Below are 13,869 nucleotides of genomic sequence, written 5' to 3' on the forward strand. Positions count from 1 at the left end.
GGTGCCAGAAATCAGCTGTGCAAGCACAGAAAGGGAGCAGAGGCTGTTGCCTGGCTCAACTGGTGAGGAGCAAGACTGGAGAATGAGTATGCAGTGAATTCAAAGGCTAGCATCTTTCTTACCCACTCAACACCTGACCCCTTCCCGACACATCTAGAAGCCTTGGTTCTCTCCTTCCTCTAGCCCTCTGAGAGTGAATGCTGCTGAGAACCACTGTGGTTTTAAAATACTCCGTGCAACACAACTCTCAGATGCAACCTGTGGTTTCAGAGCACCTTTATGTGTCATTCTCATCATTAAACTCAATGAATGTGTACTAATCATCTAATATGCACCGGAAGCTACACAAAAACACTTTGTAGTTGTTAGCCAATTCATTTTGGCTACAACCAGCCAGAAAAGAGGAAACTGAGGCACAGAGAAGCAAATGTCAACCCTACCTGGAAGTGTCAGTCTGAAACGATCAGTTGAGTCTTCCTCTACCAGACCCCAACTTGTCTGGTCTGGCGAAGAAAGACAGAAATGGATGGAAAACCATTCTTATCTCCTTCTTACTGGAGAGTTAGGGAGAGTCAACTGGTCCCTAACAACAAACTTTGTCCTACTCAAATACTGCCAAAGGGGTCTTCGTTGTAACATGGCTTATGAGCAGACGACATCTTTCTGGGAAAGCACCTAGAATGTGACTGGCACATATTCAATGCCCAGTAAACGTAGCTATTATTTTTTCAGTCATCACTCTTGCATACCCCTTTTCCATTCACCCTCTTCTCCCCTTTTTTGGCTACCCAATAAGCAGAAATTCCAGATGCATCCTCCGGGGTGGCTAGGAGCAAAGCATCCTCAGGAGGCAGTGTTTCCTGGGCTGAGGTATCTCTGAGGTGCTTCCATCTTCCGGGTCCTTCCTCACTGGGGTTGTTGCCTCAGGCTCTCAGGACTCCCCTGAAAAACTTCTGATGGGAAAGGCATTGATCCACTTGCCACCCTTTCTCTACCATCCCTTTGCAATTCTAAGAGAGTTGCAGCCTCACCCTCCCAGGCTTGCAAAGGTAGAGGGAGAATTATATTGGAATTTAAATTGGAAGCTCTCAAGGCATCTCAAAAACACTTTCTCTATTTTTTTTTTTTCCTGTAGATATTGGAGAGGTTGGCAAACGGGTCTTCCTAAAGACAGAAGAATGTATGATTTAATGTTTTCTTTAGATTTCTGGATGAGTGGGTGCACAGTGCTCCGTATTGTGTGGTGGGGCGGGGTGTGTCTTCTTATTGATGAAATACCACTGCGCAGGTCAACTCGGTAAACCGAAATGAGAAAAGCCGATTGCGGGGGTGGAGGGGGTGTGGTATGAGGGTGCCGGCGCTTGTGGAGGGGGGCGCGAATGTGAACGTGTGAAAGCGAGAGGCGTGCCAGGAGAGCGCGGGAAAGCTTACTGGTGAGGCGAGTGTGCGTCTATTTCCATGGCGCCCTGGCTCGCGGCAACCCCTGGCTGGGCGAGGGGTGTGATGTGGGAGTGGGGTGGGAGGGGGCAGCAGGCGGGGCCTGCCACGTCACTTGGAGAGTGTGTGTTGGGAAGGAAGGGCAGAGCGGAGAGCCGAGCCGCTGCAGCTGCGGCGGCGGCAGCGAAGCCTTGAGCCGTGGGGAGGTGGGTCCCCGCGCTCGGGCGCCGGGGCAGCCCAAGGCCCTCTGCGAGGCCTGCGGCGCGGCTCCTAGGGAGGAGGTGGCGGCTGTGGCGGCCGGAACCGCGACCTTGGCCGGACCCAGCCCCGCGGTGGACGCAGGGCGGAGGCCGAGCCCCGCCAGGAGTCTGCCGAGCCGGAGGGAGGCGCATCAGGCGCTTCGGTACCAGCGGCAGCCGGGGGTCCGGAGCGGCTGCAGGAGCGCAGTGGGAACTGGGAAGAGCCAGCCCGGCTGGAGGGCGGACCCCTGCGTCCGGGAGCCGGGTCTCAGGCACCGCTGGGGGCGAAGCCACGCGTCTTTTCGGGCAGCCAGTTTCACGCGCGCCCGTGTGCGGTTCCGGGCATCCCAGTAAGCTCTAGCACCGGGGCGCGGGTAACGGGAAGCGCAGAACCAAATCCCCAGCGCCCAGGTCACCTCCCCAGACCCAGCCTTGCAGGGACCAGGGCTTTAGGGCTCACGGACCCAACCGCCAGGTCAGACCGTGAACCGGGAGGAGCACGAGCCCCACCCTAAAGAGGGCGCAGCCAGGAGCCGGGGAGCGGGTGCCGCGCTCCAGAGGTTGTGTCGTGGGCGCCGTCCTAGTGGCGGGGAGCGCACCTCCGAGGGGGCATGAGATCGGAGAAATCCCTTACGCTGGCGGCGCCGGGGGAGGTCCGTGGGCAGGAGGGGGAGCAACAGGATGCGGGAGACTTCCCGGAGGCCGGCGGGGGCGGGGGCTGCTGTAGTAGCGAGCGGCTGGTGATCAATATCTCCGGGCTGCGCTTTGAGACACAACTGCGCACCCTGTCGCTGTTTCCGGACACGCTGCTCGGAGACCCCGGCCGCCGAGTCCGCTTCTTCGACCCCCTGAGGAACGAGTACTTCTTCGACCGCAACCGGCCCAGCTTCGACGCCATCCTCTACTACTACCAGTCGGGGGGCCGCCTGCGGAGGCCGGTCAACGTGCCCCTGGACATTTTCCTGGAGGAGATCCGCTTCTACCAGCTGGGGGACGAGGCCCTGGCGGCCTTCCGGGAGGACGAGGGCTGCCTGCCCGAAGGTGGCGAGGACGAGAAGCCGCTGCCCTCCCAGCCCTTCCAGCGCCAGGTGTGGCTGCTCTTCGAGTACCCAGAGAGCTCTGGGCCCGCCAGGGGTATCGCCATCGTCTCCGTGTTGGTCATTCTCATCTCCATAGTCATCTTTTGTCTAGAGACCTTACCGCAGTTCCGTGTAGATGGTCGAGGTGGAAGCAATGGTGGTGGTGTGAGTCGAGTCTCCTCAGTTTCCAGGGGGAGTCAGGAGGAAGAGGAGGATGAAGATGATTCCTACACATTTCATCATGGCATCACCCCTGGGGAAATGGGGACCGGGGGCTCGTCCTCACTCAGTACTCTGGGGGGCTCCTTCTTTACAGACCCTTTCTTTCTGGTGGAGACCCTGTGCATTGTCTGGTTCACTTTTGAGCTCTTGGTGCGCTTCTCCGCCTGCCCCAGCAAGCCGGCCTTCTTCCGGAACATCATGAACATCATTGACTTGGTGGCTATCTTCCCCTACTTCATCACCCTGGGCACTGAGCTGGTGCAGCAGCAGGAGCAGCAGCCAGCCAGTGGAGGAGGCAGCCAGAATGGGCAGCAGGCCATGTCCCTGGCCATCCTCAGAGTCATCCGCCTGGTCCGGGTGTTCCGCATCTTCAAGCTCTCCCGCCACTCCAAGGGGCTGCAGATCCTGGGCAAGACCTTGCAGGCCTCCATGAGGGAGCTGGGGTTGCTCATCTTCTTCCTGTTCATCGGGGTCATCCTCTTCTCCAGTGCTGTTTACTTCGCAGAGGCTGACGATGACGATTCGCTCTTTCCCAGCATCCCGGATGCCTTCTGGTGGGCAGTGGTTACAATGACCACGGTAGGTTACGGGGACATGTATCCCATGACTGTGGGGGGCAAGATCGTGGGCTCGCTGTGTGCCATCGCTGGGGTCCTCACCATTGCCCTGCCTGTGCCCGTCATTGTCTCCAACTTCAACTACTTCTACCACCGGGAGACGGAGCAGGAGGAGCAAGGCCAGTATACCCACGTCACTTGTGGGCAGCCTGCGCCAGACCTGAAGGCAACTGACAATGGACTTGGCAAGCCTGACTTCCCCGAGGCTAACCGGGAACGGAGACCCAGCTACCTTCCTACACCACATCGGGCCTATGCAGAGAAAAGAATGCTCACAGAGGTCTGACCAATGAAGGCAGGGCCTGCAGGAGGGGAGCACTGAGCTAACAGTCTCTTAGGCTTCCTTCTCATTTTCACTACTCACTCTAGCTTCAGTTGACTTCTTGACTCTCTCCCCCTCACCCACTACCTGGCATCCAGGACCAAATACCTGGACTATCAACCTTGTTGCTTAATCCCTTGTTGCTTAAGCATTCAAGGTGAATCCATCTAAGTGACATTTTTAAAATTCCAGCGGTGCCACCCAATCATGCCCATCTTCTGTCATATGGATGAGATATACATTTATGTCTGACCTTCCCTCAAGACTGATTTTTCATGTCTGGGACTTACAATATCTCTAGGAACAGCAATGTCAACAGGATGGAAACCAGCCATACCTAAGTCTTCGCTCCCTCCTTAGTGTTCTTTGCTTTGGGTCATGTGCGCTTCCTAGCTTCAAGCCGCTTGGTAACTGGAAGAAGCTGGAGGACAGAAGTAGTACTCAACTTGCTGTTATTCCGGAGCCCTGTAACACCCGCTCGTCATCCTGCAGATGACCCTTGGTAGAGTCTTCATTTGCACAGCCTCAAAATAGGTTATTCATTTCTAAACTTGGCTGGAATTAGAGAAAATACAATCAAACTTTACCACTTGGAGGACACGGGGGTTAGTCCAGGACCAAAGGGGCCATGGATTTTTCAAAGTGTGGCTCAGCACAAGAGGCACTGGTGTTTGGTCTACATTTGGTCCTCCCCACTCTGATCCCCTGACTCTCTAGCTTCCAGGAAGGTTCCTTCTCAGAGCCAAATACTCTTTTTGTGCAAGTGCCTTCCTGAGCAGAAGAACTGGAGAAAGGGAGCCACAGAACCAGGAGGGATGTCTGAATAGAGTCAAGCAACTGGCTTGACCACAGTCTGAAGCAAGGTGCCACTTAAACAGATGCTGTTTTCTCAAAGGGGCAGATGGCAGCCTTTTCTCCCTCATTTCCCCCAAATTTTCTCTAGCCCTCTACCTTGCTTCCTGGGAATTTGATTTAGGATTGCTGTTGGAGGCTTCCTCAAGCAAACTCCAGCTTAAAGCCCTAGACAGGTAAAAGCACACATTGGATGGCAGCATGGGTTTCTTCCCATTTTATGGGCATGAAATAGGTGGTTTAGAATAAGGAGCAAGTGTTATTCTTTTGCCAACAGCCTCACTCTAAGAGGTTTTTTTGCTGAGTCAAGCAAACACTTGCCTGCTCTGCCCCTTGGAGCTGCATTTGGTCTGCTCTCACTGGTAAGGTGACGTGGTGGCGTTCCCACTTGATCTAAGCCATTTTCTTCCAGTGTGAGACCACTGCCATCTATCCACTGGCCCACCTACCCTCTTTTCTCTCTCAGTAACGTTGCCATTTGTTTTTTGCCTTTGATAAACTGTGATGTACTGTTCTGAGTTCTTTTGGGTGCAGTTCTGAAACTGAAAGGACTGTTAACATGTTTTTAATTTTATATCTATGCTTCCAGACTCTCTGATGATAATTTTTTTAAAACATTATTTTCTCGAAGACCAGCTTAGGAGAGGACAGCCTTACGAGGGTTTGCTTGAGAGGCAGTGTTGCTTCTGTGACTGCCAGATCTAAATCTCGATCTTGCCATAACTTTACAGGGTAACTTGGGTCCACAGTCCCTCTTTGTGCCTCAGTTTACCCACCCATTAAATGGGAACATTATTGTCTTCCCCCTCCCTACCTCATGGGGAATGTCTGGGAAGCTGGGGACATTGCTATGCAAATGTGTGAATCTTAGTCATGGATTTGATTTTTAGTTCTCTCCATACCCCCATAGGCAAGGCCTTCCCCCAGAGTTCCTGCCTTGGATCCAAAGCCTAAGAATAGGCCATTATGGACCATTGGCTCCCGAAATCCCTCCTTGGCCTCTTGGACTGAGCCCCTCAGCCTTTCTTCTTACCCTTCAGAAAGGAGGGTTCTTTTTAGATATGTTCAGGGGGATCCTTCCATGGCTGGAGGTCACCTTGGCTAGGAGCTTGGCTTCTCCAAACCTGAAACGCAGTAGAAGATAGAGATGTTTATGATGCACAAACCTGCTCTGAGGTCAGAAAGTGCTAGTTTTCCAAATCTCTCCCATTACTGCTGGCTATTTGGGGAAAGAAGAGAGAAGCCCATTCCAGAGGCAGAAGGGAAGCTCCCAGCCGAGGGTGAAGGTTGGGACATGTATGCATGTATCTGTGTATATGTGTATGTAATCACCCTCATCACCATCCCTGAGAAAACGTTTCCTTTTCAAGTCAGAGCACGCTTGAAAGGGTTTGTGGAGAGCCCAGCTCACCAGGGACTCTGGTTGCCGTAGCAACCTTCCAGACTGTTCTCTCTATCTTCTGCTTTGGGCATCAAGGGAGACCAGGGGACTACATCTTTCCAGCTTCTCAAATGGGAGCACCTCCCACATAGTGGCTTAGGGGCTGGGAGTGCCAGGACAGGGATGTGGGACTTTTGGAAAATGTGGAGGAAGCAGGGCCTCAAAGCCTCCTGTCTGGACTTTTCTTCCTAGTTTCCCCACCCAGTCATTGCAGCTGCCTCATCTTACTCCTGATTCTTCAGAAATTTGAATGTTAGGCAACCAGTTAAACCAACGTCAGTGTTAATTTTTTCGAGCTGTCGAGGGGAGCCCTTAGAGGGGACAACTTCTCCTTGGAGTGGCAGCCAGGCTGGGCCTCACCAGGTGAGATCACAGTCTTAGGGATCATGGAGTTCCCGTCTCCGCAGAGGCAGGCTCTTCCCAGCTCCACGAGAGGCGGAGAATTGCAACTTGTTCCTCCCCGGGAACAGTCTATCTCGCTCCTGGGAGGAATCTCAAAGATCTTTCTTCTCAAGACATCGAAGAAAAACGGAGAGGCTGTAGCTCGACCAAGTTTCTGGGAAGAATTTTGTCAAGTGATCCTTCTCTGACCTTAAGTCTCTTTATTTGGATTTTGTGCCCTGAGCACCAAGAGAATATGCACTCTGTGGTGCCTGGACAGCTGGGGTGGTCATTCCCAGGAAGGGTCCAAGCCATCGCTACACCTGACTCAAGCTGGAAGGAGCTCCCAGAGGACTTCCTGGCACTGCCAGCCTCAGCCTGAGATGCGGGATATTCGTCCCCACGGAGCGAGGAGGGACAGCGCGCCGTCTTTGCAGGTGAGGTAGGTTCTACTGGAGGGGAATTTTGTTTTTGGCTCAGTCCTGCAGGCAAAATTAGAACGGGGTGGGGAGAGAGAGAGAAGGTGGGGAAGCGTGCATCTGGAGAGATGCAAGGGTTTCATTCTCCTTCCCTCAGGGGCTACCTCGCTTTTTCTGTGTATTTTTCTTTGACTCAATTGACTTCGGTTTTCTTTTTCTCTGTTTCTGTCCCCTTGATGCTGCTGGCCCCTTTAAAAAATTCTCTCTTTTTCTGTGCATTTTTCCCTTTCCTTCTTTTCATTCTTACTGTCTCTGCCTTTTTTCTCCTTTCTCTAGTTTTCTTCCTTCTGGTTTTCCCCCCTCTGTTGTTTTACCGTCTTCTTCCTTCTATGTGTGTCTTCCTGCCTATCTTTCTCCCTCTCTCCACCTTTTCAGCAACTGGGAGCACCTAGAGTGCTGACGGCGAGGTTGCACATTGAAATCTAGGACAGCTGTGCTTGCTAAGGTCTGTCTGCAGCAGGAGTATTCCACTCTTTCCTGACTTCTCACTCTGCCATTCTTTCCTACCATGCTTACCTCTGTGGGGGCAAGTCCTGAACCTACCAAGCAAGATGAGACTGCCGTGGGCTCAGAAAAATGTCTCCCAGAAATTTCCTGAACCTGCAAGCATAAATGAGAGAAGGCAGGCTGGGAGGGAGAGAATGACCCTGAGAAGTCTCAGACGAATCCTATGCTGAGTAGCCCTGGACCACCTCAGGGTCTCCAAGCTTAGGAGGCTGGCAGAGAGGTCAAAGACAGAGGAACAGTAGAAATGTCAAATAAACAGACAAAAGAGGGCTTAGGAGGAAGGCATAAGGTTGGAGTTAGCCTGGAAAAAGCCTTACCTCGGGGATGACCTTAGCACTGCCCTTAATTCACTTGAAGCTTTTGTTAGTATCTGGCTGTCTCTCTCGGGTACTGAAGGCAGAACAAAAGGAAAGGACATAAATCTCAGTGGTACAAGGTGCAGGGAATCCTGACAAGGAGGATTAAGATTCACCAGGCAGTCCGCAAGGAGAATTGACGGACTCCTTGCTAGAAGTCTCAGAGCATGGGCTAAGTCCCACCTGCAGCAGGACATCAGGACAACCTGAGGGGTCCCCAGGGGGTGGAAGGCTATGCTATTACAATTGGCCCCAGATAACTTTTGGGGGGTAATAGAAATGCTCTCAAACAGGCTTGTGGTAATAATCATACAACTCTAAAAATTGCACCCCCAAATCATTGAATTGTGAAAAAAAGAAAGCAATGAGTCTAATAATCTGGGAGTTTTCCATCTGGGCTGGAAGAACGGTTTGGTCCTATAAATCTAGAAGTTTGGCATGTCTAAAAACGGACCAGACAATATCTAGAATAGAACGACAGTTTTTTTTTCTTCTGCCACATGGGGACACTTCAGAGCTTACATGCAGTTTATTCATGCACAATATCACGAACTGGTGTGTGTGTGTGTGTGTGTGTGCGCGCGCGCGCGTGCGCGCTTCGTTTTGACATCAAATTGTTACGAGAGTTACATGCTTTTTTCTTTTTTCCTCTAAAGATGTGTCATGCCAGTTTTTTGGGTAAGTGCAGGGCATAATTAACATGCATTGAGCTATGATATATATGTTGAACATTATTCATTATATAGGACTATGGCCTTGAGCTTGCCCAAGGAACTTACAGTTTGCTGGCAAAAAGAAAAAAACTCCAAGAAAAGTTCCTACAAACCAAAAACCCCACCAAATCCCTACAGCTGTAAACTCAGGATTCCTTAAGAGATTGCATAGGGCCCAAGGTTTTATTGATGTATATACTATGGTTATTATTTTATTTTTGAATTTTTTGAAATTTTTTTGTGTGGGTACATAAAGGTTTCATTTTTCCTAACCCCCTCCCCACACTCCCCCTACAGTTGTTATTGATGCTTAACAGCCCTATGATGAGGTCCCAGCAGTCTTTGGTGCTTTGGGTAAACAAAAGAAGTGGGCGGTAACGGCCTTCATTTGTCTTACTGAACCTTTCAGTGATTCTCTCCCAGACTCTGATCTCCTCTTGGCCTTCTTCACCTTGTGCCCACCGGACCCTCCCTTCCCTTCCCGTGGTGCTTTCCTCAGATGCACCAGCCAGTCCTGCGGCTTGTCATTTCTCCTCTCCACTGGCTGAGCCCTTGCTTGCGGCAGAATTTCTATCTGCCAGCAACTCGACATCCATTCCAAGATAGATTCCCAGAGAGTGTGGTCCTTCCGGGACAATCTAGCCGGAGCTGCCATCCTGGCTCACGTGGGTTTTGACTGTGTGTTATTGCCGTGGGAAGGAAGTGGGGAGGAAAGTGTACTCCAATCCTACCTTGTCACGGTCACTTAGGGGAGGAAAAGAAATCCTTTTACTAGGTGGTAGGAGTTCCTCTCTCCATCTCACTTCGTATTTTGCCTCGGGTTGCACAGAGAGCTCATGGCAGAATAAGGTCTGGAGCTTGGCAGTTGGCAGGGAGAGGGATCTTCCCAGACGCAGGCCGTGGGGAAGGAAGACAGATGGGCTGTTAGCCTCTCATCTTGCCAGGTCTCCTGATGAACCACTTCTGTGCTGGGCTTGAGGTCTCTGTGCGGTTGGAGATGGTCATGTTTTTCACGTCCCTTTGCTCTGAACTTGAGAAAGTAGTTCACCCTGCCTCTTGGTCTTCTTGGTCCTCACCCTCTGGCTTCACCTGGTACCCTAAAGGGGGAGTGGAAACCTATCACCGCCGCCTTTGGAGGGTTATCAAAGCGGCGGCTGTGTTTGAAGGTGCACAGTAACAACAGGAGAGTGACTCCCTAGTTTTCAGAACAAAAGGGGAAAAGTTCCCACCCTACAGGAAGTATCATTCACACTGGTCTTTTTTTTTTGTTTTTTTTTTTTTGAGACGGAGTCTCGCGCTGTTGCCCAGGCTGGAGTGCAGTGGCGCGATCTCGGCTCACTGCAAGCTCCGCCTCCCGGGTTCCCGCCATTCTCCTGCCTCAGCCTCCCGAGTAGCTGGGACTACAGGCGCCCGCCACCGCGCCCGGCTAATTTTTTGTATTTTTAGTAGAGACGGGGTTTCACCGTGGTCTCGATCTCCTGACCTTGTGATCCGCCCGCCTCGGCCTCCCAAAGTGCTGGGATTACAGGCGTGAGCCACCGCGCCCGGCCCATTCACACTGGTCTTACCTTGGCTATCACTTGACCTGTTTGGGGACTAGCCCTGCTGGGATTTATTACAATTTTTTTTTTTAAACCCAACTCCACCCTCATCATTGTTACTCTAAAGAGAGTTCCTCATTCCTTGGTCACGAGCCTCAGCAGATACACTTTACCTCCTCCTAGAAAACATTTTGGAATCTTAAGCAGCTTCTGCTGTAGGCTGCAAGGAGCGCAGACAGACCCTGGCTCTTTGGTGAGAGCAAAGCCGACATTTCAAAAGGAAATTGCAGCCACGCAGTCTGCTGGCGCTGCTATTTTTGACATGCTTGCTGTTCTCTCAGGGCTTGACAACCGCTGTCTCCAGGAGACAGACAAACCTGCTCTTGGCAGCAGAGACACTGCTTTGAAAAAGAACATAGGAAGACAGTCCTGCAGCTGGGAGGGGCGGGGAGGACTTACCACTGGAAGTGTGGTACCTGGCTAGCGGGGCTGCAGATCTGAGGCTGCAGGATTTATCCTCACCCAGGGAATCCTGACCCTGCGTTGCATCATTCCCAGTGGGAACAGTCCTAGCAAGAATAAGAATGGCGCCATTCGTTTACAGAACATTTTCAAACACGTTCAGTGCTTTCAGACATCGTGCTGTTTAACAAAGGGGTTAAGAGCATAGTTGCTGGAACCAGATCGTCGCAGCTCAAATCCCTCGTTTGCTGGGTGACATTGGGCAAGTTATGGAACAGTTCTGTGGCCTCAGTTTCCTTTTCTGTCAAATGGAGGCTAATAATCGTACCAATCTGATAGGGTTGTTTCGAAGATTAAAATAATTAATATATGTACAGTGTTTAAATGTACAATGTCAGCTGTTATTATCATCCTATAGCAATGAAATGAGGTGGTAGGCTAGGCTTTGTTTTTTTCTTTGGCAGGTAAGAAAATTGAAGCTCAGAGGGGTTGTGATGTACTTAAAGGCACACAGTAATGTGTGTTTAATACTCTTCAGGGGACATGAAACCGAATGGAATGCAGTGAGGGTCTAACTGTTATTGGGCGAGAGAATGAAGCCATAGCTCCTAAATGTGTATATAGACTTCTGTTTACATGCCAGCTTGTCTCTGATGGAACAGCAGCAGGTGTCCTGTGCTTTTGTTTCCTATGGGTCTCTGAGTGTGCACACACACACACATATGCATATACACACATAAATATATATACATACATCCACATATATACACACATATATATGCACACAAACCCGTATATACACACACATGTATATACACAAACATAAATATACACACGCACATGTATACACACATATATGCACACACAAACACATATATACACACATGTATGCACAGACTCATATATACACGCTTATACATATACCCACATATATACACACACACGTGGTGCTCTATATTCTATCTCTATATTCTATATATGTGTAGCGTATATACGTGGAACATCTTTCTATGGAGCCCTTCCTCAGTACCGCCACTGATCTCCCTCTCCCATTTTAACATTCTCAGTGGTTGACACTCCACTCGAGTTTTCCTCACACACCTGCTCATGCCTTCTTCCTTGGGATGAATGCAGGGTCTTATAGTTAGCAGGAAGGACAGAACCCACAAACCAGACCCGGGCCCAGAATTTTCCTACACTGTTCCAGTGGCTTTCAAACTTCCACTGTCCTGGTCCTCATCCTCAGCATGCATTCTGTTCCCCAGTCACCTTCACGGCCCCCTTTGCAGGTGGGGGTACCCCTTAATCTCTCGTGAATGTGTTTCTGCTTTCCTGGTCCTCCATTAAAGTGGAGGAGACAGGAGGCCCTGGAGTTGGAATAATCCAACTCCCCTGCCCTTGTGGGTCTCCACTGGCCTTCACTCCGCCTAAAGAGCATTTATGACGTCTCTTGTTAGGGGTCTTGGTGTGGGCCAGATTGCTGTCTTCACCCTCATCTCACTGCCATAGCCACTACGGCTTCTTACAAAGGTCCCATCCCAGGGCAAGGCGACGTGGCTGCCCTCATGTTTGAGGATTCTGAGCATGCTGGCTTGCCTGCCTTTGGAGTTGGAGAATTGGTCTGAATCACTGTTTATTAGCTGTACCTCATTTAACCTCTCCAAGCTTCAGTTTCGTCATCTGCAGAATAAGGAAGCTAACATCACTTGCCTTACACAGTTGCTGTGAGATTCAGAAGAGACGGCCAGTTACAGAGTTTAGCAGGAAATAAACTCTTAGCAAAGCATGGCTCTTCACACTGCCAATCAGCAGAGGGACCCTCGGAGACACCAAACACCCACCTGAGAGTGGGGCCGAAACTACCTGCATGTCAGAGAAAGGCAGGGTCCTTGCTGACTGCAGTTTTGTTCTCTGAAACAAACATTTAAATGAAATATGACATAAAAAATAGACTCAGGATAGCTAGCTATTTTTACCAGAAGGCTCTTTGCCTAGAGGATTCACAGCAGAATTTCTTTAAATAATTGCACTTACGATGTGATTTAATATACAGAAATATAATCTGAATATATCTTGGAAGAATAGGATGGATATACTGGTAATATGTATATATTTTAACAAAGTTTGTTTCCAGCCAAACTAGAATGAGAATTCTCGCTTAACCCTTCCCTCAAGCCCGAGAGCATTGGAGAGGGTGGTGCTGAGGGTCCCAGATGGAGGGGGCAGTCAATGCCTCTTTACGAAGAAGGAGACTGATGCAGAGAAGTGAAATAATTTGCCCAAGATCACACAGGAAATTAGGGGCAGAGCTGTGCTTGGGACCCAAATTTTCTGACTCCAACTCCAGCATATTTTCCCATGGGAAATGAAACTATAAGAAATTATCTAAACACACACACACACACACTTAAAAATAACTATTCATTTTCTGTCCAACCAAACTCCCTAACAGAGCTGTCCATTGAAAATGGAATTAAGTGATTTTTAGTTTTATCTTTCCCTCCCCAGAGTTTCCAGGGCACAGAGGCAGTGGTCGTAGCTACAGAAGCCCAGAACCAGATGACCAGCTTCTGGATTTTTAAGGAAGTACTAATGACTGAGGACTAGTGCAGACCAAAGGTATTTAGCACCGGACAAAGAGAGGCTCATGTACAGGCTCTGGGCTTCTAATCTCACTGATTAAGGGGTTCTTTAATCTCTTAAGGCTTTATTTTTTCTGTTTAATTTAGTGACTGGACAGAATAAAACTGTCATAGATTGGAAATCAGGAAAGCAAGGGGTTATCTGAGTCTTCTGTATTTTATAGAGGAAGGAGGGGATGCAGAAGGTCAGCATCTTACCCAGGAGCGTTGACTTCTGATGCCTTGGGAGGCAGAAAGCAGCTTCTAGACTCTTCCCTGCACTTTGTTGCCCTGACAGAGAAAGAGAAGCGCTGTCAGTTACAGAGCTCTTTCACAAATCATAGGACCAGGGTCAGAAAGGAAGAACGTGTCCAGAAGCCCTGGTTGTTGAGGCATAAATCAGCCAGGCACTCCTCAGCTGCTTTAAGGCAATTTGGCATTGGTGGAAAGAGAAACAAGTTCTGATATGGTGGGGAAAATAGCCATGTTCCCTGCAGAAGACTGCTGTCTGTGCTTCAGGGGAAGGATCACGTTCACCCGGGAGAGCGTATGTGTGCACACTCAGGCGCCAGGCACACCCTCCCAACCAGACCCTCTACT

General features: G+C 50.2%; 1 protein-coding gene across 3 annotated transcripts in view; it reads left to right on the forward strand.

The window, feature by feature from the left end:
* The first annotated feature begins 1,581 nt into the window (after nt 1-1,581).
* Nucleotides 1,582-13,869, forward strand: part of KCNA6 (potassium voltage-gated channel subfamily A member 6) — a 41,025-nt gene continuing 28,737 nt past the window's right edge. For 2 of the 3 annotated variants that reach the window (XM_028829177.2, XM_015150880.3), the window contains exon 1: nt 1,582-7,032. In XM_028829177.2, the coding sequence (XP_028685010.2) occupies nt 2,288-3,880 (1,593 nt within the window). In that variant the 5' untranslated portion in view covers nt 1,582-2,287 and the 3' untranslated portion in view covers nt 3,881-7,032. The remainder of the gene's footprint in view (nt 7,033-13,869) is intronic. The other variant, XM_001101937.5, reaches the window with a different exon arrangement.

Source organism: Macaca mulatta, chromosome 11 (assembly GCF_049350105.2).
Source record: "Macaca mulatta isolate MMU2019108-1 chromosome 11, T2T-MMU8v2.0, whole genome shotgun sequence".
Lineage (NCBI taxonomy): Eukaryota > Metazoa > Chordata > Mammalia > Primates > Cercopithecidae > Macaca > Macaca mulatta.